The sequence below is a fragment of the Nycticebus coucang genome, chromosome 17 (genome assembly GCF_027406575.1).
Source record: "Nycticebus coucang isolate mNycCou1 chromosome 17, mNycCou1.pri, whole genome shotgun sequence".
Lineage (NCBI taxonomy): Eukaryota > Metazoa > Chordata > Mammalia > Primates > Lorisidae > Nycticebus > Nycticebus coucang.
The window spans coordinates 56,135,687-56,163,394 of NC_069796.1; the positions used below are offsets into that span (position 1 = coordinate 56,135,687).

Genomic DNA, 27,708 nt, shown 5'->3' on the forward strand with positions numbered 1-27,708 from the left:
TCCTACCATGTGTACTGAAAATTGTCTTTTTTCCCGCAAATCTTTATTTGTAGGAACAGGTGATGGTTACAAGCCAGTAGCTGTCAGAACTTAGGCTTTGATGTACTAGAAGCTAAGGGCACAAACCATCCTACGGAGGGAGCTGGGTCCACCAAGGCCAGAGGAGGGCAGGCAAGGTTGGAAGGCCAGGGAGGATTTGCCTGGTAAGTGATCAGTTGGCCTATTGGGCAAGTCCTCCAGGGTCCTAGGGTTGATAGGAAGAAGACCATTCTGATAGTCCAGTCTGAAGACTTAGCCCTGTCAGATGTTAGAAGTTTTTTTTAAAAGCCATAGCAAATAGTTTTCTTTTTTTTTTTTTTTTGCAGTTTTTGGCCGGGGCTGGCTTTGAACCCACCATCTCCAGCATATGGGACCAGCGCCCTACTCTGTAGAGCCACAGGCGCTGCCCAGCAAGTAGTTTTCTTAACAGAGAACTGCAAGTTACAGGGCGGCGCCTGTGGCTCAGTGAGTAGGGCGCCGGCCCCATATGCCAAGGGTGGCGGGTTCAAACCCAGCCCCGGCCAAACTGCAACAAAAAAATAGCCGGGTGTTGTGGCGGGCGCCTGTAGTCCCAGCTACTCGGGAGGCTGAGGCAAGAGAATCGCGTAAGCCCAAGAGTTAGAGGTTGCTGTGAGCCGTGTGTCGCCACGGCACTGTACCCGAGGGCAGTACAGCGAGACTCTGTCTCTACAAAAAAAAAAAAAGAGAACTGCAAGTTAGAAATAAACACAAAGTGCATAAAAATTCAGTGAACGATAGCAGGGATCTTTCTGATTCAAATCCGAATGGTCTTCAAATTGTTCTTGGGAGCAACAGACTTTCTGGCTGTATCTGGGTGCTAAAGGGAGGTCAGAACAGAAACCACTTGAACCCAAGCAGCTCTGTGATTTTGTTTTTAAGATGGTGTCTTCCCAGGTTGTTACGGCTGGTCTCAAACTCTCCTGAGCTTAAGTAATCCTTTTGTCTCAGCATCCAGAGTAGCTGGCACTTACAGGCACATGCTACTACACCAGGCTGTGGTTTTTAGATAATGTTTCTAGTAAAAAAAAAAAAATCATCCTGAATAAATGGTGTTGGAAGAGGTGGTTTGCCATTTGGGAGGGGGAAAGGTTTTGCCCTTTGCTCAGCCATGTTTTTCTAGGCTAATCGGGGAGAAAGGTTCTAATCCTCTGGTCCTGATTCAAACAGGCTACTTGTTTCAAACAGGGCCTCAGTTGGGCATTTCCAAAGGGCAGCAACTCTGACTCTTCCCCCTTGTGAGTAAAAGGGCCCTCAGCTTAGTAGTTCCTCAAGGTTTGGTCTTTGGTTTCCACTGGACTGCATCTCTTTGGTGTCTCAGTTTTAATCCAGGGAGGAGCTCCTGTGATTTTATTTTCCAGAAGGAAGACATTTGTGGTGGGGCAGAGTTGAAATGTCATCGACTTAGTGTGTATGTGCTGGAGGGAAGAGGGGGCTGCCATCTGGCACATCAAGAACTGAGACCTCCTGTAATGTTTTGTCAGGGTGTCCTGGCCCTGTCTTGAGAAGAAGGGTGTGAGAAGAGCCTTTTGGAACAGACAGGAAGGGGCAAAGTGATAGATATCTGGTTCCCCCACCCCAGCACCAGAAGGAGCTGTTAGGTGTAGTTAGGAGGCCTTGGACACCTCGGTGTGCTGCTGCTGAAGGGACAGCCAGGATGACACTAGAGCCCTCTCACTCCATCTTCTTCAGTGAGTCAGGGATGCTCTCAGACAGTGGAGTGAAGCCCAGCAGGAGGGTGTGCCTCTCATAGGCCTTGGTCTGCTTAAACATGGTGTCAGTCCCGTGGAGGTGGTCCAGCACCCCCAGCACCCCGTAGCACTGGTTGAACCTGGAGGAGAGAGGGAGGTGCTATAGCCCTAGCGCTGGAGGCCCCTGTATGGATCTCCATTTTATTTGTACAGGCCTCTCATACAGTTCTCAGCCCGCCTACCCCCACCTGTCACCACCATCTTGACCACCAGCATCAAAATAACCTGGGGGAGAGGGGTTGTTACAAATGCATTTACAGGGGCACTCCAGACCTGCAAAATCTGTAGTCCTCCTTTGAAAAGCTCATTATATGATTCTGTTGCACACAATTTGAGAACCTCTGGCAGAACTGGCTTGTTCAGGTATGGTTCAGAGACCACCTCCATCAGAATCCCGTGGAATACTTAGTACAATGCAGTTTTACAGCCCTTGCTTTCCCAGATACATTTTTTTTTTTTTTTTTTTACAGTTTTGGCCGGGGCCAGACTTGAACCCGCCACCCCCGGTATATGTGCCCTACTCCTTGAGACACAGGCGCCACCCCCCAGATACTTTTTTTTTTTTTTTTTGAGACAAACTCATTTTGTCACCCTGGGTAGAGGCTTTGGCGTCATAGCTCACAGCAGCTTTAAACTCTTGGGCTTAAGTGATAAGCCTCGGCCTCCTGAGTAGCTAGCACCACAGGTGCATTTCCACCACTCCCAGCTAATTTTTTTTGTAGAGATGGGAGAGATTGAAAGAACCTGCATTTTAAACAAGGCTCTCGGGTGTTTCTGGCAGACGAGGTTTCCAGTAGGCCATACTTGAAAAAGCCCGGGAGCACAATTTCCCTGGAACTGCATGCAGGATTTGTATGCATATACACGTTTTTCTGAAGAGAGTGTCCATAGCTTACATTAGCTATCTTAGGGTCCAGAACCCAAGTAATGATACTCACAGTTGTACCCAATGTCAGAAAGAAGGAAAGGAGTAAGGTGGTCCCAGTGTAGCCACTATTTTCAGACGTCTTTCCCAATTAGCAGCCCCATTTAAACTGAGACACCAATGTCCACCATCAGAAGCTTGAGGAGTGAGGGTGGCAGTTATTGCCCAGGGGCCCACTATGGGGAAGGGGTCCTTACTTGAGATGGTGGTAGTCGTGGAATTCAGGTGAAGGCAGGAAGGGTAGGTGGTAGCCACAGTGCGAGATGGTGGTGAAGATGAGGACCAAAGAAAACCACGTGGTGATAGAGGATAAATGGGAGCCCATTAGTAAAGGACCCACCATTGCCGGCAGCATGTTGGAGGCCTGCAAGGGGAGGGATGATTGAAGGGATTGAAAGCAGGGAGAGGGAAGGAACCCAGTTGAGTCCTTTGCCCCATGATAGTACCAGAGAAAAAGTTCCTTGACTCAGGTTTGAAAAAGTAGCCTCCTCATTAGCAAAGTCAGGATTAAACAGGATGTTGGGAGGGTTAAATGAGATAACTTGGGTTGGCTAACCTATGGCAGCTATTTACTTATTTATTTGTATTTATTTATTTTGAGACACAATCTATTTCACCCTCAGTGGAGTTCTGTGGCGTCACAGCTTACAGCAACCTCAAACTCTTGGGCTTAAGTGATTCTCTTGCCTCAGCCTCCCAAGTAGCTGGGAGTACAGGCACCTGCCACAGCGCCTGGCTATTTTGTTGTTGTTGTTGTTGTTGTTGTTGTCATTGTTGTTTGGCAGGCCCTGGCCGGGTTTGAATCCGCCAGCCCTTTTGTATGTGCCATAGGCTGTGTATGAGCCTATGGCAGCTATTTAATGGGAAGAAGAAAGACAGGGCCATTGTGGTCTAATTTTCTGCTAAGGGACTTTAGGGAAAGTGGTTAGGGGCATTTGTCCTTCACCTCTGGGGAGAGTAGAGCTCAACTCACCACATGCTCTATAGGGTGGGCATATAAAGAGATCACACCAATGGGAGCTGTCCACTCGTGGTGTTTCTTGTGGATTTTCTTATAGAATGCTGGGTGGTGAAGGAGTCTGGGGAAATAGTTAATAGTTAATAATCTGCTGATTCTTCACTCTCCCTACCCTACCAAACCATGAGAAACCAAAGGTAGGAACTAGGATTTCCATCCATAGAGCCAAACTGAAAACAGATGGGACTAGCATTCAGGCCTGTCTTCAAGTTCCAACTCCATCCCTTATGCTGCATAGGTTTAGGGTGGGTTACTTTGCCTCTGTACTCACTCTATTAGCTGTAAATGGGGAGCCCAGGAAGGATTCAGTAAGGTAGTGAGTGGGAAACTGCCCTGACTGCCAAACAAATGGAGAAGCTTGCTCTTTTCTGGACAATTCTCAGTTGTCCATTGTTGTTGGTTATGGGGGACAGATAGTTACTGAATTGTAGACTTGAGGCCAGGGGTGTTGGCCCTATATCAACAATTCAGAGGCCTCAAGTTACCTTGTTGATAAATGAGCCCAAGGCAGGGTGAGGAGCCAGCTGTGCTCAGGTAGGGACTGCTCACCGGTGTGAATAGTAGAATAAGACTTCCTCAATCAGGGTGAAAATCGCCAGCTCCAGGAGGAACCAGTGGAAGGTAGGCAACTCACGGCGGCAGGGGTCTCCCCACCACTTGAGGAAGGGATAGAGGACGACTATAATGGGGAGAGAGATCATACACTGGTTGAAAAGAACTGTGCGGATAGACTGGCGTAGCTTCACAGGGTCCACCTGCCCAAAGGAGGGAAGCAGAGAGATGGACAAGTGTGAGAAGTCAGTCTTTCCTTTCTAGAGAAAAAGGCTTTATTGTGACCTGCTCAGAGGAGGCCTTCACTCAAGGAGTGATGGCTGGGCATAGCCAACAACTCCTGATAGCCGCCCAGCCCTGGGGTTAGAAACATTACAGAATAAGGCCCTGGCTGTTCAGTCAAGGAATAATGCCTTTGCCCTTGGAAATGCCCTCCTGGCAGCATTCAGGCTGTGCCTGACCTGCCTTCTCTCTCGTTCCACAAACACCACTGCCCTCCTTATTTCTCTGGCCAGGTCCCAGGTATTCCTTTCAGGTAACTTGAGGAACTTCCACCGCACTTAAAGAAGGCTGTCTATTCTCAGAACCTTGTTCATGATGGGGCACAGAGATCAAGGTCATCTGCTTCCTCATTTGGTCCACCTTCACTGGACTAGGCCCAGAACAAAGAAGGAGGTAAGGCAGGTAACTGCTTGTCTAGCTTCTTGACTCATGTTCTGGTTTTCACGGTGGAGCTTTCACTGGCCAAGCATTTTCACCTGGGTCTGCTGTAGAGAACTGGCCCCAAACGCCCAAACCCCATTCAGCCTCAGTACTACAGCCAGCACTTCTTCCAAGAATCAGTAATCCATTGATCCTTCCTTTTGTCAGACAACTGAGGTTCTAGAGGATAGCCTAGTGACCAAAGGTCACTCTTTGGGTGCTAATGAACTCATTTGAGATTGGTTAGAAGGGATTCCTCCCTGAGTTCCCTGTGCACCCTGGAGGGTTTTCTGCCCCAAAGTGGGACTGGATTCAGAATGGTGTCCGGACTGGAGGCCTGCCTCTTCCTCCAGCTTTTCCAGGCACTATGTGCATAAACTGACTTCAGAATTCACTCTAATTTTTTACTTCCTTCTCAATGTGAGGCTGGGTCTGGCTGACCTATTTTGAGAAAACATGTAAGATAAGGCCATTCATGTCTTCTGAAAACCTTGACCAAGACAGGGGTATCACATCTATTTATTCATTTGTTCAACTGGTTTTTGTTTGTTTGTTTTTGAGACAGAGCCTCAAGCTATCGCCCTGGGTAGAGTGCAGTGGCATCACAGCTCACAGCAACCTCCAACTCCTGGGCTCAAGCGATTCTCCCGCCTCCGCCTCCCAAGTAGCTGGGACCACAGGCGCGTGCCACAACGCCCGGCCATTTTTTGGTTGCAGCCGTCATTATTGTCTGGGGGGCCCGGGCTGGATTCGAACCCGCCAGTTCAGGTGTATGTGGCTGGTGCCTTAGCCACTTGAGCCACAGGCACCAAGCCTGTTCAACTGTTATTTATTAAGCATCCACTATGTAGCATTCAGCATTCCAGGTGTTGGAAAAGAAAGCAATGGAAAGAAAATACATTTCTTTTTTTTGTTTGAGACAGAGTCTTACTCTGTCGCCCTAGGTAGAGTGCCGTGATATCATTAACTCACAGCAACCTCAAACTCTTGGGCTTGAGCAATCCTCTTGCCTCAGCCTCCCAAGTAGCTGGAACTAGTGGTACCTGGCTATTTTTTCTATTTTATTTTTAGTAGAGATGGGGACTCACTTTGTTGGTCTCAAACTCCTGAGCTCAAGCAATCCACCCACCTTGGCCTCCCAGAGTGCTACAATTACAGGCATGAGCCATTGCACCCAGATACAAAATATATTTCTTCCTTTCTGGAATTTATATTCTAGTGGGGAAAACAGACCAGAAATAACAAATGTAAAAACATATATATTAGAAGGTGATACGTGCTTTGGTAAAAAGAAAAAAGGGGGAAAGCGGCATCGGGAGTGTCAGGTAAGGGGTAAACCACTAATTTTAAACAGATTGGTCAGGGCAGGACTCATTGACATGGTGAGATGAAGACAGTGAGGGCCTTAGCCAAACAGGTAGCTGAGAGAGGGCCTTCCAACCAAAGCAACAGCTGGTGACAAGGCTCTAAGACGGTCACGTTTCTGGCCTGTGACTGGAGATTGGAGGAGGAGGGATGTGGGAGGAAGGTGGTGAGAAGTAGGAGGGGAGGTCACACAGGGAGGACATAGAGAGTAGGGTGTCCTGGAAGCAGAAATATATCAAGGATAAGGGAATGACAACTGTGGAAATGTTCTAGTGGTTGGATGAGATAAGCCTGAGACCACATCATTGGTGAACTTGCTGAAATAAATTGTGGTGGAGCCTTTTTGGGGGGTGATGGCTTGATTGGAGGTTTACAGAGAAGGTCAGACAATGCTTTTGTGGGTGGCTCATGCCTGTAATCCTAGCACTCTGGGAGGCCTAGGCACGTGGATTGCCTGAGCTCATGGGTTTGAGACCAGCCTGAGCAAGAGTGAGAATACCTCCCCCACCCCCATCTCTAAAAAATAGCCCAGCATTGTGGCAGGTGCCTATAGGCCCAGCTACTCGGGAGGCTGAAGCAAAAACAAACAAACAACAACAACTAAAAAAACACAGCTTGCCTGCAGCACAGTGATTATGGTGCCAGCCATATACACCGAGGTTGGCGGGTTTGAACCCAGCCCAGGCCAGCAAAGCAACAATGCCGGCTGCAGCAGAAAGATAGCAGGGTGTTGTGGCAGGCACCTGTAGTCCCAGCTACTTGGGAGGCTGAGACAAGAGAATTAACTGCTTACGCCTAGGAGTTTGAGGTTGCTATGAGCTGTGATGCCACAACACTCTACCTAGGGTGACATAGTGAGACTCTATCTCAAAAAAACAAACAAAAAACAAAAAAACGTAAATGAAAGCTGATAGGCAGAAAAAAGATTTATGCATAATTTGCACAATATCCAACCCCATGGATGAACAAGACAGGCTTCAAATAATCTGCATGTGGCCTGCAGGCCTCAGGTTGGACACCCCTGTTCTTGAGAGCTGACAGCCTGGCGGTTAAGAGTATGAGCCCCCCTGCAGTCTGAACGCCTGAGTTTGCATCATGGTTCTATCTACATCATACCTCAAAGCTTATGTTTCCATCTCTGAACAATTTTAGGTTATTGTAATACTTGGCCTTAAAGATGTAATCGTGTAGTCAGTGATGACTGCCAAGGAGTTAGCTATGATCTGACAGATGATAAGTTCTGACAGACCAAGCAGCGGCCTGACACTTTAGGCTTTAGTCCATGTCCTGCCAAGAGGAGCCTAGAGGAAGCCCACTGGGCTGGCTGCCAGCTGTTGCCTCAAATGCAGGAGGAGGCATGCAGGCCACATGCAGGCCTATGAGCCAGGCCGGCATCTCTAAGTTTGGGAAGGAGTTATTCCACAGAACTGCATTGAGAGCACTATTTTTCATTCTGACTTTCTGGAGTGCTGGCTGGGGCAAACGGCCCTGAGAACTGAGGTGATTCCCCCAGAAATGATTGTCTCATCTGGGAAAGAACCTGGGTTTCAGAATCAACGTCTTCCCTGTTGTGTAAGAAAAGGTTCTCTGGAGGCTGTCGGCACCAAGCAGGTAATCCAGGCTCAGGGGCCAGTGGGACTCACTTCCTGGTGCTGTGGAAATCAGAGCTCCTCCTTAGCAGTCTGGGCCTTGTTTTTCATGGATTTGCCCTTAGTACTTTGCACTATACTAGGTTGTTTGCACTATACTAGTACTTTGCACTATACTAGGTACTTTGCACTATACTAGGTTGAATAACTATTTAGGAAGGAGGACTTGTTTAAAAAGCAACCACCAGGTGTTGTGGCGGGCGCCTGTAGTCCCAACCACTCGGGAGGCTGAGGCAAGAGAATCAAAAAAAAAACAAAGCAGGCTCAGCGCCTGTGGCTCAAACAGCTAAGGCGCCAGCCACATACACCTGAGCTAGCAGGTTCGAATCCAGCCCAGGCCCACCAAACAATGACAGCTGCAAACAAAAAAAATAGCCGGGCGTTGTGGCAGGCACCTATAGTCCTAGCTACTTGGGAGGCAGAGGCAGGAGAATCGCTTGAGCCCAGGAGCTGGAGGTTGCTGTGAGCTGTGATGCTATGGCACTCTACCCAGGGCAACAGCTTGAGGCTCTGTCTCAAAAAAAAAAAAAAAAAAAAAAAAAAAAACAACCACTACCACTCACACATTCAGAATCCACACCATCTAGCCATCTAGTGTAGTTACCCATTGCTTTAACAGCTGTTACCTGTTTCAGCATCCAGCCATTGTTGTCTCTGTTCCCCTGGGGCAGCACAGGCAGGTGTAGAGCCTGAGCTGGGAACAGGAGGCCAGAACATTACTCTTGACTTCCCACTAGCTAAACAGCTCTGAGATTTTGGGCAAATTATTTCCTCTCTCTAACCTTCTCAACTGAGGTAGCCTTGTCCATAACGTGGCTCCTTCTGGCCATGGTCTCTCCTGGGATAGTGATGAGAATTCTGAGTGTAGCTTTTAGCTCTTACCTCCTGTGCTTTAACCAGGAAGGGCTGTAGGAACACTTACAGGTTCGTTCTTGCCAGCCTGAATTCGGTAGCGGGAAATGAAGTTTGGTTTTCCAGTTGTGTCGACCACCAGCAGAAGCCCATTCAAGCACCAGAAGAACAGAGCAGGCACTAGGATGGCTCCTGAGGTTGGGAAGCAGAAACAATCAGGGTGACTTCAGGTTCTCACAGCACATGTATTAACTGAAAACACTTGATGGTGAGTAAGGCTGCATCAAAGACAGCCAGGGAGGTCTTAAACATTGATTCTAATTTGTCACTCTTATGTGACAAATTAGCTGTGAGTACTAAAACAAGTCACCTAAGGAATGTCTCTATTTTTTTTTTTTTTTTTTTTTTTGTAGAGACAGAGTCTCACTGTACCGCCCTCGGGTAGAGTGCTGTGGCGTCACACGGCTCACAGCAACCTCTAACTCTTGGGCTTACGCGATTGTCTTGCCTCAGCCTCCCGAGCAGCTGGGACTACAGGCGCCCGCCACAACGCCCGGCTATTTTTTGGTTGCAGTTTGGCCGGGGCTGGGTTTGAACCCGCCACCCTCGGCATATGGGGCTGGCGCCCTACTCACTGAGCCACAGGCGCCGCCCTCTATTTTTTTCTTAGCTATATAATGGGGACAACAAACTTCAAGGTGGTTAGTGGTTTTCATATTTTTTGTATATACATTATGTGTGTGTAAATATATATATGAGAAAATATATTAGGATAGTACTCTAGGCTCAGCACCTATAGATCAGCAGCTACAGCACCAGCCACATACTCCGGAACTTGCAGGTTCAAATCCAGCCCAGGCTTGCCAAACAATAATGACAACTACAACCAAAAAAAAATAGCCAGGTGTTGTGGCAGACACGTGTAGTCCCAGCTACTTGAGAGGCTAAGGCAAGAGAATCGCGTAAGCCCAAGGGTCTGAGATGTTGTGAGCTGTGACACCACAGCACTACCGAGGGCGACAGAGTGAGATTCTATCTCAAAAAAATAAATAATTAATTAAAATTAAAAAAAATCCAGGCTTGGCTCCTGTGGCTCAAGGGGCTAAGGCACCAGCCACATACACCTGAGCTGGCGGGTTCGAATCTAGGCCGACCCACCAAACCACAATGACGGCTGCAACCGAAAAATGGCCGGGCATTGCGGCAGGTGTCTGTAGTCCCAGCTACTAGGGATGCAGAGGCAGGAGACTCACTTGAGCCCAGGAGTTGAAGGTTGCTGTGAGCTGTGATGCTACAGCACTCTACCCAGGGCGACAGCTTGAGGCTCTGCCTTGAAAAAAAAAAAAAAATCCTGAGGGCAGCATCTCTGACTCAGTGAGTAGGGCGCCGGACCCCATATACTGAGGGTGGCAGGTTCAAACCCAGCCCCGGCCAAACTGCAAAAAAAAAAATAGCCAGATATTGTGGCAGGCACCTGTAGTCCCAGCTACTTGGTAGGCTGAGGGAAGAGAATCACCTAAGCCCAGGAACTGGAGGTTGCTATGAGCTGTGACGCCATGGCGCTTTACCGAGGGTGACAAAATAACACTCTGTCTCTACAAAAAAAAACAAATCCCAAGTGGTGTCTATGGCTCAGCAAGTAGGGCACCAGCCCCCATATACTGAGGGTGGCAGGTTCAAACCCGGCCCTGGCCGAAGTGCAAACAAAACAAAACAAAACAAAAAAAATAGCTGGGCATTGTGGTGGGCGCCTGTAGTCCCAAGCTACTTGGGAGGCAGAGGCAGGAGAATCGCTTGAGCCCAGGAGTTGGAGGTTGCTGTGAGCTGTGTGATGCCACAGCACTCTACCAAGGGCAATAAAGTGAGACTCTGTCTCTACAAAAAAAAAAAAAAAATCCTAAAGGACAAGGCAACACTTAACTCTGTTTCTGTGCCTTTCTCTAGTGCCCTTCCTGTTCCTGTCTAGTGGCAGTTGGAATTTGGAAAATACTTCCCAGGCCAGCCACAATGGTCACGCAAATAATCCTAGCACTCTGGGAGGCCAAGGCGGGTGCATTGCTTGTGCTTAGGAGTTAGAGACCAACCTGAGCAAAAAGTGAGAACCTGTCTCTACTAAAAAGAGAAAAACTGGGCGGCGCCTGTGGCTCAGTGAGTAGGGCGCCGGCCCCATATACCGAGGGTGGCGGGTTCAAACCCAGCCCCGGCCAAACTGCAACCAAAAAATAGCCGGGCGTTGTGGCGGGCGCCTGTAGTCCCAGCTGCTCGGGAAGCTGAGGCAAGAGAATCGCGTAAGCCCAAGACTTAGAGGTTGCTGTGAGCCGTGTGACGCCACGGCACTCTACCAAGGGCGGTACAGTGAGACTCTGTCTCTACAAAAAAAAAAAGAGAAAAACTGGCTCGGCGCCTGTGGCTCAAGCTGCTAAGGCACCAGCCACATACACCTGAGCTGGCAGGTTCGAATCCAGCCCGGGCCCACCAAAACAACAATGATAGCTGCAACCGAAAAATAGCCTGGTGTTGTGGCAGGCACCTGTAGTCCCAGCTACTTGGGAGGCAGAGGCAGGAGAATCACTTGAGTCCTGGAGTTGGAGGTTGCTGTGAGCTGTGATGCCACAGCACTCTATCCAGGGTGCTGTCTCAGGGTGCTGTTTTTTTGAGGCTCTGTCTCAAAAAAAAAGAAAAACTGAGGGGGCAGCACCTGTGGCTCAGTGGGTAGGGCACTGGCCCCATATGCCAAGGGTGGCGGGTTCAAACCAAGCCCTGGCTGAACTGCAACAAAAAAATAGCCGGGCATGGTGGTGGTGCCTTTAGTCCCAACTACTTGGGAGGCTGAGGCAAAAGAATTGCCTAAGCCCAGGAGTTGGAGGTTGCTGTGAGCTGTGTGACGCCACAGCACTCTACCAAGGGTGATAAAGTGAGATTCTGTTTCTATTAAAAAAAAAAAAAAAGAAAAACTGAGGCAAGAGGATCACTTGAGCCCAGGAGTTGGAGAGTACTGTGAGCTATGACACCACGGCTGCGATACCCACGACAACAGCTTGAGACTCTATCTTTTTTTTTTTTAGAGACTCTCACTTTATCACCCTCCATAGAGTTCTGTGACATCACAGCTCACAGCAACCTCCAACTCCTGAGCTTAGGGGATTCTCTTGCTTCAGCCTCCCGAGTAGCTGGGACTATAGGCATCCACCACAACGCCCAGCTATTTCTTTCGTTGCAGTTTGGCTGGGCCCTCGGTATATGGGGCTCGTGCCCTACCCACTGAGCCACAGGCACCGCTCCTGAGAATCTGTCTTTAAAAAAAAAAAAGGCTCGGTGCCTGTGGCTCAAGCAGCTAAGGCGCCAGCCACATACACCTCAGCTGGTGGGTTTGAATCCAGCCCATGCACACCAAACTACAATGACGGCTGCAACCAAAAAAATAGTGGGGCGTTGTGACAGGTGCCTGTAGTCCCAGCTACTTGGGAGGCGGAGGCAGGAGAATCGCTTGAGCCCAGGAGTTGGAGGTTGCTGTGAGCTGCGATGCCACAGCACTCTACCCAGGGTAACAGCTTGAGGCTCTGTCTCAAAAAAAAAAAAGAAGAAGAAAATACTTTCCAGTACTGTCAGAGAATAGGATTGATATAAGTGTCCTGGACAGCAATTTGGCAGTATCTGAAGTACAAAAGAAAGAGACACACATATACAGGAAGGAAAGAAGAGAAGGAAGGAAGGAAGGAAAGAAAGAATGGGTCATACGTCTATTTGTATACAGAAGTGTGCATCATAGCATTTTTATTTATTTTTATTTTTTATTTTTTATTTTTTTGTAGAGACAGAGTCTCACTTTATGGCCCTCAGTAGAGTGCCGTGGCCTCACACAGCTCACAGCAACCTCCAACTCCTGGGCTTAGGCGATTCTCCTGCCTCAGCCTCCCGAGCAGCTGGGACTACAGGTGCCCGCCACAACGCCCAGCTATTTTTTGGTTGCAGTTTGGCCGGGGCCAGGTTTGAACCCGTCACCCTCGGTATATGGGGCCGGCGCCCTTTTTATTTATTATTTATTTTTTTTTTGTGGTTTTTGGCCGGGGCTGGGTTTGAACCCGCCACCTCTGGCATATGGGACCAGCACCCTACTCCTTGCGCCACAGGTGCCGCCCCATCATAGCATTTTTAAAATCATAGTAAAACACTTAAACCAGACTAAAAGTTCATTAGCAGGAAATGGACTAAGAGTACTTCCATACAACAGAATGGACTAGGCAGCTTAAAATATTAGTAAGCCTATATTAATTGACATGGGAGGATGTCTATAATCTAGTCAATGAAAAAGGTTAAAAAATAGTTGATATCTGGGTGGCGCCTATAGCTCAGTGAGCAGGTTGCTGGCCCCATATACCAGAGGTGGTGGCTTCAAAACTGGCTCTGGCAAAAAAAAAAAAAATAGTTGATATCTTATATACCTAATATGTAAGAAACATACACTAATATATTGGTAATTTCGTGGAAGTGGGAGAATGGGTGATTTTTCACTTTCTCTACACTTATTTGAATTGATTTCCTTTTTTTTTTTTTAGACAGAGTTTCAAGCTTTCGCCCTGGGTCACAGCTCACAGCAACCTCAAACTCTTGCCTCAGTCTCCCAAGTAGCTGGGACTACAGGTGCCTGCCACAACGCCCAGCTATTTTTTGGTTGTAGTTGTCACTATTTTTGCCAGGCCTGGGCTGGATTCGAACCTGCCAGCTCCGGTGTATGTGGCTGGCACCCTAACCACTTGAGCTATTGGTGCCAAGCCTGAACTGTCTGATTTTTATTTTTAATGTTTTTATGTTTTGTTAACCCAGCTAGTCTTTTTTAATTTTTTGAGACTGAGTCTTACTTTGTCACCCTTGGTAGAGGGCCGTGGCGTCACAACTCACAGCAACTTCAAACTCTTGGGCTCAAAGTGATTCTCTTCCCTCAGCCTCCCATGTAGCTGGGACTACAGGCCCCCACCACAACGCCTGGCTAATTTTTTTTTTTTTTAGAGACGGGGTCTCGCTCTTGCTCCGGCTGGTATTGAACTCCTGAGATCAGGGAATCCACCTGCCTCGGCCTCCAGAGTGCTGGGATTACAGGTGTGAGCCCCTGCGCCTGGCCTTTCAGGCTAGTTTTGAATGCTGGGCCTCCCCTCTCAGTCTCCCAAGGCACTGGGAATTACAGGTGTGAGCCTTGGCAGAAGCAGATAGTTTTTGACCACTCAGTGCTAGACACTGTGTTAGCTGGTCAGAATGGGGAACAAGGCCCTGCCCCTGCTCTGGAGGAGCTCACAGTGTACAGCAAATACACCATCTGCCCAGCTGTCCCCCCAGCCTGCAGCCTATGAGCAGATGCAACTTCACAGCTTTGACATCAGCTAGAAAGAACAACTCTAGTCTCGGTGCCTGTAGCTCAGCAGCTAGGGCACCAGCCACATACACAGGAGCTAGCAGGTTCAAATCCGGCCCAGGCCTGCCACACAACAACGAGAAAAACACCAAAAAACAAACAAACAAAAAGCTGGGCATTGTGGCTGGTGCCTGTAGTCCCAGCTACTTGGGAGGCTGAGGCAAGAGAATTGCTTAACCCTAAGAGTTTGAGGTTGCTATGAGCTGTGTCGCCACAGCACTCTACGCAGGGCAACAGCTTGAGACTCTGTCTCAAAACAAAACAAAACAAAACTCTAAATTCTTCATCCGCAGGAGAAACATATACATCTAACTAGTTCCATTCACCTCTTGTTGGTCTTACCATGTCTTTCCCTGGTCTTCAACAGCTTTTATTCTCTAGAGCCAAGAGAGTAAACTGGACAAAGGTTACCTATTGGACCTGCTGAGAAAGTTTTGTCAGTTTCTGTAAAAGGAGGGTGTTGGTGAAACATACACCCAATCTCATTGAAGAAGCATCAGGAAAAAGAAGGACCTGGGTATTGAATCCCTCTGGACCCTTTAAGAACTCAGCTTTGAGGTCAGACTTTTCCCGATACTCCTTGCTGCCTGGCCCCAAGGGTGCAAACCAGAGTAGTGCACAGCTCCCCATGGAGAACTTTTTGGATGGCTTTATTATTCAGAGCATATGATGCCTTGGTTCCAGCACTTGGAAACAGGGAATGTGCAGAGCTGGGGAATGGGGTTCACAGCAGCAGAAGGGAGCATGTGGGGGTAAGTTCAGACATAGGAAGTTTGGCCGCACCCTTCTTAAAGCCAGCCTCCCTGCAGCACACAGTAACTGAAATCACTTGGCCCATTGAGCACTGATCCAGACCTAAGTGTGACAGCATGGGGAGAAATGGGAAGAAGAGAGTGACCTCTTACCTCAGCCTCCCAAAGTATTGGGATTACAGGCATGAGTCACTGCACTTGGCCTGATATTTATTTTTAAAATCAGCACATATTGAGGCAGTGCCTGTGGCTCAGTAAGTAGGGTGCCAGCCCCATATACCGAGAGTAGCGGGTTTGAACCTGGCCCCGGCCCTGGCCAAACTGCGACAAAAAAAAATAGCCAGGTGTTGTGGCGGACTCCTGTAGTCCCAGCTGCTCAGGAGGCTGAGGCAAGAGAATCGCCTAAGCCCAAGAGCTGGAGGTTGCTGTGAGCTGTGATGTCACAGCACTCTACCAAGGGCAACAAAGTGAGACTCTGTCTCTAAAATAGAAAAAAAATAATAATAATCACATATTTACTTTTATACTTGGTAATAGATTTTTTTTTCTTCTTTTGGAAAATAAATGTTAGGTTGGTGGTTACCCTGTGGGCCATCCAACAAGGTGTCTGCCTACCTGGAACTCCAAAGGCTATTTAAGGAATACAGAATGGGGCCTGGCGCGGTGGCTCACACCTGTAATCTCAGCACTCTGGGAGGCCAAGGCAGGTGGATTGCCAGAGCTCTTGAGTTTGAGACCAGCCTGAGCAAAAGCAAGACTCTGTATCTAGGCTTGGCGCCTGTAGCTCAGCAGCTTAGGGCACTAGCCACATACGCTGGAGCTGGCGGGTTCGAATCTAGCCCAGGCCTGACGAACAACAACAACCACCACCAAAAAAAAAATAGCCGGGTATTGTGGCATGTGCCTGTAGTCCGAGCTACCTGGAAGCCTGGGCAAGATAATTGCTTAAGCCCATGAGTCTGAGGTTGCTGTGAGCTGTGCTGCCATGGCACTCAACCCAGGGAGGGTGACGGCTTGAGACTCTGTCTCAAAAAATGGCTGGGCATTATGGAAGGCACCTGTAGTCCCAGCTAATTTGGAGGCTAAGGCAAGAGAATCATTTGAGCCAAGAGTTTGAGGTTCTGTGAGTTATGATGCCAGAGCACTCTGCTGAGGGCTACAAAGTGAGACTGTGTCACAAAAAAAAAAAAAAAAAAGATGGCTTGGCACCCGTACCCCAGGGGTTAGGGTGCCAGCCACATACACCAAGGCTGGTGGGTTAGAACCTGGCCTGGGCCTGCTAAACAATAATGACAACAACAACAAAATAGCCAGGCATCATGGTGGGTGCCTGTAGTCCCAACTACTTGGGAGGCTGAGGCAAGAGAATCACTGAAGCCCAAGAGTTTGAGGGTGCTATGAGCTATGATGCCATGGTCCTCTACCAAGGGTAAAATAGTGAGACTCTGTCTCAAGAAAAAAAAAAAAAAAGGAATACAGCACAAAAAACACAACATAAGATGATCTTTTTATTTATTTATTTTTTTTGAGACAGAGTCTTGGGTAGAGTGCCATTGCATCATAGCTCACAGCAACCTCCAACTCTTGGGCTCAAGTGATCCTCTTGCCTCAGTTTTTCTATTTTTAGTAGGGATGGGTTCTCACTTTTTGCTCAGGCTGGTCTCCAACTTGTGAGCTCAAGCTATCCACCCACCTCAGCCTCCCAGAATGCTAGGATTACAGGCGTGAGCCACCGTGCCCAGCCATAAGATGATCTTGAACTTTCTTCCAGCTCTAACACTTACAATTGCAAATATTTTATCTTTCTGGTAATTACTTATCACCAAGGTAATCACGTCATTGTAACATAAATATATAAAATGTTTTCCCACCACTTTCCCCACATTTGTAAGTAATCTGCATTGTTCATGGCTATTTAAGATTTCATTGAGGCCGGGCATGGTGGGCTATTCCTGTAATCCTAGCACTCTGGGAGGCCAAGGTAGGTGGATTGATCAGCCTGAGTCAGAGCGAGCAAAAAATAGCTGGGCATTGTGGCGGACGAGTGTAGTCCCAGCTACTTGGGAGGCTGAGGCAAGAGAATCACTTGAGCCCAAGAGTTTGAGGTTGCTGTGCTCTACCCAAGGGGTCTCTTGAGACTCTGTCTCAAAAAAAAAAAAAACAGATTTCATTGAATCTTTCACGTTTAATGTTCAGCCCAATTTCAGAGTTTTCCTTCTAGCTGCAAACAATTCGCAGGTACTTTTTCTTTTTTAGTAAATGTATGATAGAGGACATTCATTATCACAGATGGTGCTGTCATAAATATCTACTTTAAATGGAGTTTTCCTTCCATTATATTTTCTTAAGCTTGTTTGGCACCATTCATACTATCAGTAAAGGCCACTTGATGCCAAGTACTGATTGTGCCAGGTACAGAGGACACAGTCTCAGACTAGAGCAGCTCTCTGCACTTGTGAAATCACACATAGAAACATGCATTCATTTTCACATAAAACATTTCTCATTTTTCTGTGGGGAGTGTGCTCCACTGCTCAGCTTCTTTTTCTAGACACCCTTTTGTAACTTCAAGTCTTCATACCTTGGAATGATGAACTGAGAAGTCTCAAAGTAGAGAATAAAATAGTAGAAAAAGAATTAAGTACCCTAAGTACTGGTGGTTTGGGAGCCTCACCTATAGTGAAGAGGATCCACTCCTTCCCTTCATATGTAGACAGCAGCCTTTCCCACTGGGCTTGCCAAAAGTAGCCAGAAGCACCCCAAAATCTCTGAAGATGCCTTGGAAGAAAAACCAATCACGTTTATGGGTGAAGACTAGCTCCTTACTCCTTACTCCTTGCTCTGCCCCCAGGCACCACCACACTGCTCACAGATTCTGGATCAAAGTTGAGCAGACTTACCATGTGACTGAGTTCCAGAAGGCCACAAACAAGAGAAGGCCAGAGCCCAGGATTAAAATGGTCCTCCTCATGGAGCCCCAGATATGTCCCTCCTGCAGGAGAACAGGAAAGGGTTAGATCCAGCCAGGCTCCTGCCCAGCTCACTGTGGAGAGGCTGATGTGCTAGCCAGCCAAAAGTGCCACCTGCTGACCTTTTCCCAGCCTCTGCGGGAGGCCCCTCCTTATAAAGTGCTCATTGGTGTGTTTATAGAGATTAGAGATCAAGGTTAGCTTTAGTTGTGGGATTTTATCACCAGTCCTCTTGGCAAATGGAGACACCCACTATCTGCACATTGGAATCACCCAGGAGATTTTACGAAGTCCCAATGTCTAGAATCCTCTCTAACCTATTATGTGACTCCGTGGGTGTAGTTCCAATGGGCAGGCAAGGTTGAGAAAGCCATCATAGAAGGAGCTACAGAGTCTGTGATGAGAAGTCCTTTCCCAGCCATGAAGACTTCACTGTGTTCATGTGTCAGGCCTAGTTTCCCAACACTACCGTCTTGCCTTTAGGGGAGTGAATTGGACACATGTTCTGTCTTGTCTTTTTTTTTTTTTCTTGAGACAGAGTCTCACTATGTTGCCCTCAACAGAGTGTTGTGGCGTCACAGCTCATAGCAACCTCAAACTCTTGGGCTCAAGTGATTCTCTTGCCTCATCCTCCCAAGTAGATGGGACCACAGGCACCCACCACAATGCCCGGCTATTTTTTTGGTTGCAGTTGTCATTGTTGTTTGGCAAGCCTAGGCTGGATTCGAACCCACCAGCTCCAGTGAATGTGGCTGGCGCCCTAGCCGCTGAGCTACAGGTGCCTGCCAAGCCTACATGGTCTGTCTTTTAATAATTCCTCTGTCTTCCAGCAAGAGTTTTGTAGGCTGCCAGCTAGACAAAATAACTAGCCATCCCAGGAGTAAAGAGACTGCTGGCAATCACTGGGAAGTCCTTATATATGTACCCCTCCAAATCATTTCAAGCTCCATGGCCAAACAACCAAGTCTGCTTCTTCAGAGGGAGAACAAGCTGGCAAGTGTATCACCAGTTTCCACTGTACTACGGACAGAAATGACACATGTCACACTCAGGTTCTATGTTTCTAGGCCCAGAAGTTCTTTTGTAGGAAAGAACTGGAGGCAGTGTGTGCCTCGGGCTCACCTGCCCCTGCACAGGGTCGGGGAAGACAATCTAATAAGATGCTATGTTCTGGCTCGGCGCCTTTGGCTCAAGTGGCTAAGGCACCAGCTACATACACCTGAGCTGGCAGGTTCGAATCCAGCCTGGGCCCGCCAAACAACAATGACGGCTGCAACCAAAAAATAGCCAGGCCTTGTGGTGGGCACCTGTAGTCCCAGCTACTTGGGAGGCAGAGGCAGGAGAATCGCTTGAGCCCAGGAGTTGGAGGTTGCTATGAGCTGTGTGATGCCATGGCACTCTACCGAGGGCAATAAAGTGAGACTCTGTCTCTACAAAAAAAAAAAAATTCATTAACAAGATGGCTATGTTCTAATCCAGACTTTCAACATCTGAAGGAATGGATTGTTTTGATTAACTCATTCCTAGCAATCTGAATCTTCACTGATTCATTTCTTCTCAGTATTTTCAAACCAACAAGTCATTTAGACATTTTTCTTTCTTTCTTTTCTTTTTTTTTTTTTAGAGACAGTCTCACTTTGTTGCCCTGGGTAGAGTGCTAGGGCATCACAGCAACCTCCAGCTCATGGGCTTAGGTGATTCTCTTGCCTCAGCCTCCCGAGTAGCTGGGACTACAGGCATCGGACACAACTCTTGTCAATTTTTTTGTTGCAGTTTGGCCAGGACCGGCTTCAAACCTACCACCCTTGGTATATGGGGCCAGTGCCCTACTCACTGAGCCATAGGCACCGTCCCATTAGACATTTTTCATGGCTAGGAGAGGTTTTGAAGGGCTAGTGCTCAGCAATATCTTGAGCTCCGGAAATCCAGTCTCCCTCTCCCCTCCCTACCCCAGATCTCCTTCCCTCTTTCTTCCTCTCTCTGGCTGGAGTGGCCAGACCAGTCTGAGGAATTTGTTCTTTGATATGGGCCATTGAAATGTCACCCTGGGGCGGTGCCTGTGGCTCAGTGAGGAGGGCGCTGGGCCCCATATACCGAGGGTGGTGGGTTCAAACCCCACCCCGGCCAAATTGCAACAACAAAAAAAGCCAGGCGTTAAATAGCCGGGCGTTGTGGCAGGCGCCTATAGTCCCAGCTGCTTGGGAGGCTGAGGCAAGAGAATCGCGTAAGCCCAAGAGTTAGAGGTTGCTGTGAGCCGTGTGACGCCACGGCACTCTACCCGAGGGCGGTACAGTGAGACTCTGTCTCTACAAAAAAAAAAAAAAAAGCCAGGCGTTGTGGCAGGCGCCTGTAGTCCCAGCTACTGGGGAGGTTGAGGCAAGAGAATCGCCTAAGCCCAGGAGTTGGAGGTTGCTGTGAGCTATGTGACGCCATGGCACTCTACTGAGGGCAATAAAGTGAGACTCTGTCTCTACAAAAAAAAAAAAAAAAGAAATGTCACCCTGAGTTTGGTAGAAAGGTTACCGTGGGCTTTTCCAATTATTCCTTTTCTTAGGATTCTGAGGCTTTTCAGGAACTTTTCTAGACACTCTGAGAATTTTTCATCTTCTGAGTTAAAAGCAAACCAAATTAAATCTAATTAAAACCTTAATTTCACATACAGTATTAGATGATTTTTCAGGGATGGCGGATTTTTAATCTCTCCAGCAGCCCAGATAAAGGAAATATAAACAGGACAAAGGTCCCTGGTAAAGCACAGGAACACACAGTGTTGGCTGGGGTCAAGAGCCTTCCCAGCTTCCCAGCTTGGGGATGGGGTGGCTGTGTAGTCCCCAGAGTAGTTATATAAAGAGGTGGTTCTAAAGGGACTAAGGACTATAGGCAGGCCAACCCAGAGGCAACAGAGGACAGCTATGAGCTTTTCAACTAATTACCCATGTGCATACAGACAGTCATTCAGGCAAACGTCATACAAAGTCAAACTGTGGTCATACAAAGTTACTGAAACGAGGCCATCTCCATGTGTCAGCCAGCCCTGAACCTTGGGGGAGAGTCAGATACACTGCAAGTGAGAGCAGATATGGAAAGAGCCATTGGCTACCCCTTCTCACCAGTTTGGCAACAAGGTGCTGGCATTTACCTGCTTTGACTCGTCCTTGTGTAGCATACTTCTAGCTTCTCCCTTCATCTGGAATGAAAAAGCACAGTTGAATCTGGGTGTTTTAATGTGCAACTAAGTTAGTAGGGAATAGAGAAAGTCAATGTCAATGACTGGCAGTGACTTTTTTTTTTAAACCAATAGGTTTGTTCTTGCTCTTAAAACCAGATAAACTGGGTGGCACCTGTGGCTCAAGGAGTAGGGTGCCGGTTCCATATGCCGGAGGTGGCGGGTTCAAATCTAGTCCCGGCCCAAAACCACACACACACACACAAAAAAAAAAAACAGATGAACTGATTTTAAAATTTATATGGAGGAAATAAATAAGCAAGAATAGCAAAAAAAAAAAAAAAAAAAAAAAAAAAAACAGAAAGAAGAAAGAGTGGTAGAGGAGAGTGGATGGGAAATACTTAGGTCTACCAACTGTAAAAACATGTTATAATGCTATATAAAAACTTATTCTCAGGTGGTGCCTGTGGCTCAGTGAGTAGGTGCTGGCCCCATATACTGAGGGTGGTGGGTTCAAACATGGCCCTGAGGAAAAAAAAACCAAAACTTATTCTCTCTTCATTTCTCCCTGTTATTAAAGAGCTGTTGCAGTTAGAGAAAAGAATGACTTATTTACCTGAGACTTAAAGAGTAGTTCTACTAAGTTGGTTGATATAAAATAAGAACCAAAACTTTCTTTGAGAGAGTCTTACTCTCTTGCCCATGCTGGAGGGCAATGGTGTCATCACAGCTCACTGTAACTTCAAACTCCAGGGCTCAAGTGATCTTCCTCCTTCAGCCTGCTAAGTGCTGGGACTATAGGCGTGCATCACCACACTTGGCTAATATTTTCTTTTTTTTCTTTTACTAGAGATGGGGTCTCACTCTTGCTCATGCTGGTCTCAAACTCCTGAGCTCAAGGGACCCTCCTGCCTTGACATCCCAGAGTCCTTAGATTATAGGCGTCAGCTCCCATACCCGGTTCCATGGATCAAGACTTTTTGGAAAGTAATCAAGTATTCTTTTTTGAGACAGAGTCTCACTATGTCTCCCTCAGTGGTGTGCTGTGGCATCACAGCTCACAGCAACCTCAAACTCTTGGGCTTAAATGATTCTCTTGCGTCCAGCCTCCCAAGTAGCTGGGACTACAGGCACCTGCCACAACGCCTGGCTACAAGGAAGCATTTCTTTTTTTTTTTTTTTTTTTTTTGTCGAGACACAGTTCTACCCTATGCCCTGAGCAGAGGGCAATGGCGTCGTAGCTCACTGCAACCTCAGACTCTGGCTGTGGGCATCCTGCTGCCTCAGCCTCCGAAGCCGCTGGGATTACAGACGCTCTCTATAGCACCCAGCTGGGTTTTTCCATTTTTTTCATGAGTCGGGGTCTCACTCTTGCTCAGACAAGCCTCGAACTCCTGAGTTCAAGCAATCCTCCTGCCTCAGCCTCCCACAGTGCTGGGATTACAGGCGTGAGCCACCGTGCCCAGCAAGGAAGCATTTCTTTTTTTTTTTTTTGGCCGGGGCTGGGTTTGAACCCACCACCTCTGGCATATGGGACCAGCGCCCTACTCCTTGAGCCACAGGCGCCGCCAGGAAGCATTTCTTAATGTGACATTTATTCTTTAGCTATGGCAATGCACCCATTTGCCATGTCCTGAGATATTTTTCTAGGTAGTTGAATACTCCAAGCTACACAACCCAACCATATCATTCTGCTGAATATTTTATGACAAAGGAGCTTACTTTCTGTGCCTCTGTCCCTGCCTGTACACATTTTCAGTTTTTCATGAACACATGCAGCCAGAAAAGTTCTAGGGGAGACCTCAAACATTGTGGGGAGATGGGTCTCACTCAAAGAAGTTCCTTAATATTGTTTGTCAATCATAATGTTCAAGATAGAAACATTGGCAAGTAAAATTAACATTTGTAAATATTTAACATGTTAAAGTATTATAATCATTATATTTCTATTGGGCTTTCTCTCTGTGACTTGACTATTTCTTTATTTGTACTTTTTGAAGTCTCCCATCTAAGAAATAGAAGTTGTCTTAAATGCCCTGGTTCTTCATCTGAAGAAATGGGAGGCATGGAAATATTCAGCCGTTGGCTTCAGCTTTGCTATCTATTTAGTGGAAGAACTTTAATTGAGTGCTTACTACATCTACTGAGACTGCAAAAAATACAGAATGCATGGGTGTTGATGAATGCAGAGATCAAAAGGGACACACAGGAATACTATTGGCCTGTATCAGCCATGAATAATGGAATAGATAGTGTTTGGGTGTATTTAATACTAAAGAACATGTTTTTTCTAAGAAAATCTTTCTTTTTTATTTTATTTTATTATAAATGTGGCTGGGTTCCAACCCACCAGCCCTGGTGCTTGTGGCTGGCGCCCTACCCACTGAGCTACGGGCGCCGCCAGAAAATCTTTCTTTTAAGAAACATTTATTATGTTCCAGATACAATAGTAGACATAGGGGATGTGTGAGAGTAATAAGACATGCTTCTTGTCCCATTTTATAAAATACTTCTACATAACTTTGATTTTCCCAATCACAAAGTACAGTATTTAGGAAGAAAATATGAAATAGTTATTTAAGAAGGGAATGTAGTGAAGGAAAGTACTACCAAATCCAAAAAGGGGGGGGGACCAGATATGTAGCAGCACCCCTCGCCCCCTACCATAAGAATGTGACCTTTTGTAACTGTCCTAGGAAATAGCCCCAAGCTGAAGCAGATAACCGGTAACTGGTTCTGAAAGAAAAAAGCTAAGCAAATGTTTAACTGCTGATCTTGTCTTAAGGCAGATGAGTAATGAACCAGAGTTCTTCTTATCTGGAAAAGCCCCTATGTCTGCTACCCCTCCCTAAAGCCCCTGCTATGTCTGCTACCCCTCCCTACTTTGTGGTTTTTGCCTTTATAAGCTTGTAAAACCTGCTGTTCAGGGCTTGACTCCTTGGCTCCTAAAAGAGTTGTGAGTCAAGCCCCAGCATGCTGGAATAAAATCCTCTTGCTGTTTGCATCAAGCGCCGTCTCTTGCGGTTGATTGGGGTCGTCATCGCTCAGGGCAGAGTGGGGGGTCCTGCCCCAAGTCTTTCAGTAGCATAGTGCCTGTACTCAGTGGTTAGGGCAATGGCCACATGCACTGGGGCTGGTGGGTTTGAATCTGGCCCAGTCCTGCTAAACAACAATGACAACAACTATAACAAAAATAGGCATTGTGGTGGGCCTGTGTGGGAGGATGAGGCCCTGGGTAGAGTGCAGTGACATCACAGCTCACAGCAACCTCAAACTCTTGGGCTTAAGCGATTGTCTTGCCTCCACCTCCCAAGTAGCTGGGACTACACGCACCCACCACAATGCCCTGCTATTTTTTGGTTGCAGCCACCATTGTTGTTTGGCAGGCCCAGGCTGGATTCGAACCCGCCAGCTCAGGTGTATGTGGCTGGTGCCTTAGCCGCTTGAGCCACAGGCGCCGAGCCCCAGCTATCCTACTGTATAGGCATAAAATATAGTAGAACTATAAACTGACCACCCAAGGGACTGTAACAAACTGGTTAACATACATACATAGGTGGGCAGCGCCTGTGGCTGAATGGGTAGGGCGTCAGCCCCATATAGGGAGGGTGACGGTTTTGAACCTGAACAAATTGCAACAACAAAAAAATAGTTGGGCATTGTGGCAGGCACCTGTAGTCCCAGCTGCTCGGGAGGCTGAGGCAAGAAAATCACCTAAGCCCAGGAGTTGGAGGTTACTGTGAAGTGTGACGCCACAGCACTCTACGGAGGGCCATAAAGTAAGACTCTGTCTCTTAAAAAAAAAAAAAACAAAGGGCGGCACCTGTGGCTCAGTCGGTAGGGCACTGGCCCCATATACCGAGGGTGACGGGTTCAAACCTGGCCCTGGCCAAACTGCAACCAAAAAATAGCCGGGCGTTGTGGCGGGCACCTGTAGTCCCAGCTACTCAGGAGGCTGAGGCAAGAGAATCGCTTAAGCCCAGGAGTTGGAGGTTGCTGTGAGCTGTGTGAGGCCATGGCACTCTACCGAGGGCCATAAAGTGAGACTCTGTCTCTACAAAAAAAAAAAAAACCCCATACATACAGAGGTGGTCAACATAAGGAACTAGGCCTACTGTAGTAATACCTACATGTGGGGGATGTCCAGTCTATGAAAATTAGGTCTCAATTTAAGGAGGTGGTCAACTACGGAGATTCTACTGTATATCATCTTTATGTGTAATTATTTCTTAGCAAACATTTTTTTTTTTACAGTTTTTGGCTGGGGCTGGGTTTGAACCCGCCACCTCCAGTATACAGGCGCTGCCCCTCTTAGCAAACATTTTATAAAATTATTAAAATAATTTATTCTTAAAGGAGATGAAAACAAAAAAGACCACATGGACATCTAGTCTACCCTTCCCATTTTATAGCTAAGGAGCTAGGCCTAAATTGCAGAAGTAACTTGCTCCAAACTCCACACAGTTTCTGGCAAAATCTCACCTTCCTAACTTTTTTTTTGTGTGTGGTTTGTGACCAGGGCTGGGTTTGAACATGCCACCTCCAGCATATGGGGTCAGCGCCCTACCCCTTTGAGCCACAGGTGCTGCCCACCTTCGTAACACTTTGCCTGGTGCTACATGTATATTTGGATTGCACAAATTCTTTTTTTTTTTTTTGAGACAGAGCCTCAAGCTATCACCCTGGGTAGAGTGCCATGGCATCAGAGCTCACAGAAACCTCTAACTCTTGGGCTCAAGCGATTCTCCTGCCTCTGCCTCCCAAGTAGCTGGGACTACAGGCAGGGGCTACATGTGCCATTTTAGAGGTTGAGGTGAAAGGATCGCTTGAGCCCAGGACTTCAAGATCAGCCTGGGAAATGGGGAACATAGGAAGACCTTCTTACCTTAAAAAAACAAACAAACAAACATGTAATATATGAAGGGAAAGATTAAACTTTGAGATGAAAGTGACTCCCTTGGGCCTGTTTTAGTAATATCCTCTTCACTCTTTTTGCTGCATGGTATGTGTCCCACTTGACTCCATGCCTGTGAAACCAATCTCTTTATTATGAGATCCACAGCACTAAACATTTGTCTGGCATGTAACAGGTACTCAGGAGATATTTGCTGAATAAATGAGAGATAAAGGAATCAAAAGCATTGCTTTTTGCCCTCAGAATGTGTTCAACATTTGCTGTTGAACAGTCTATGTCTTTCTTTCCTGCTAACAACTTTGCTATCTGAAGTCAGAAGCAAATTGAATTGGATCTCGATATCCTAACCTGAGAGATTTAGTTGAAATTGCACATGAAACTGAAGTGATCCACAAATCAGCATCTTGTTTTGCTTGCTTTAACCCCAAAGGGCCTGTAGGAAGACACTAAAAACCACTACCCTATTTTCTCCATCTATACACTTGACTGTATGCCCCTCACCCAATAACCTTTGTGGGAGAGTTTCCAGAGGTACCATCAGACTACTAACAATTCTAAAACCAGAGCCAGTACTGATAAATTCCTGTATGTTGCATAAAAATAGCTTGGAGGGGCAGCGCCTGTGGCTCAGTGGGTAGGGCACCAGCCCCGTATACTGAGGGTGGTGGGTTTGAACCTGGCTGTGGCCAAACTGCAACAAAAAAATAGCTGGGTGTTGTGGCAGGTGCCTGTAGTCCCAGCTACTTGGGAGGCTGAAGCAGGAGAATGGCTTAAGCCCAGGAGTTGGAGGTTGCTGTGAGCTGTGATGCCACTGCACTCTACAGAGGACAATAAATTGAGACGCTATCTCTACAAAATATAATAATAAAAATTTAAAAAATAGTTTGAACCAGATTTCCCAGCTTGTAGAGCACAATCTATTTATCTAGAGACATTAAACCTATTGCAAATTGCCTATCTTCTCCAGGTGATTGCAGGTCAGAGATAAGAAGCAATTAGGTACCAGTTGCTTCCAGTCTCTTCCAGTTTGATCTGCCTCTTGTGTGAGTTCTGACTTAGGAGTTGCTCCTTTCCAGAGTTTTGAAGCCAAACCTAGTTCATTATAATTACCTGTCAATAGCTAGAACAAGACTACAGAGGAGCTAGATGGTATAGACAGAGAATGCAGACATTAGCAAAAGACCTTTAGAGGACTTCAGGGCACGTCAGAGGCAAATCTCATCTGTACTGGAAAGGACAGGGTAGTGCGGATAGGGGAGGAGTGTGTTTTGACCTTCTTTAAGTGAACTAGGACATGTCCTGACTTTCGCAAACACCACCCTTCCCAGAAGCTCCCACTCACCTCTGCAGTGGGCTGTTTCCAAGGTCCTAGCGACAGGTCAATCAAGCCTGCCTCCTCTTCTCTTTCAGCACCCCCTGCTTTGGTGGCGGCCGCTTGTGCAACTGGCTACCCCTGTTGTTACTCAGTCTGGAGGCTGGCCACAGTGATCTCATTAAAGAGCTGCTGACTGGTTTGGGCCAGGCACGTGATGAGAGAAAAAGTTTGGGTCTGCGTGGGCTGGAAACAAAACACCCTTCTTCCCAAAGGGCACGTCCTTAAAGCTGAGAGGAAATGCGCAGTTCAAATA

General features: G+C 47.2%; 1 protein-coding gene across 1 annotated transcript; it reads right to left on the reverse strand.

Moving 5' to 3' along the window:
• Positions 1-21: 21 nt before the first annotated feature.
• Positions 22-27,576, reverse strand: FAXDC2 (fatty acid hydroxylase domain containing 2). The gene is made up of 9 exons (XM_053567093.1): positions 27,423-27,576; positions 21,139-21,186; positions 17,931-18,022; positions 17,705-17,808; positions 8,942-9,063; positions 4,301-4,506; positions 3,707-3,812; positions 2,931-3,097; positions 22-1,888 (listed from the first exon to the last, which is right to left on the reverse strand). The coding sequence occupies exons 2-9, from the start codon at positions 21,184-21,186 to the stop codon at positions 1,732-1,734; spliced, it is 1,002 nt and encodes a 333-aa protein (XP_053423068.1). The 5' UTR covers positions 27,423-27,576; the 3' UTR covers positions 22-1,731.
• Positions 27,577-27,708: the final 132 nt, after the last annotated feature.

Bases quoted from the DNA above. Each gene is read 5' to 3' on its own strand.
- FAXDC2 (XM_053567093.1), bottom strand. From the start codon at position 21,186: ATGAAGGGAGAAGCTAGAAGTATGCTACACAAGGACGAGTCAAAGCAG. The intron at 18,023-21,138 runs GTAAATGCCAGC...GTTCTCCTGCAG, and splicing joins ACAAGGACGAGTCAAAGCAG to GAGGGACATATCTGGGGCTC. The intron at 1,889-2,930 runs GTAAGGACCCCT...TCTCTCCTCCAG, and splicing joins CACGACTACCACCATCTCAA to GTTCAACCAGTGCTACGGGG.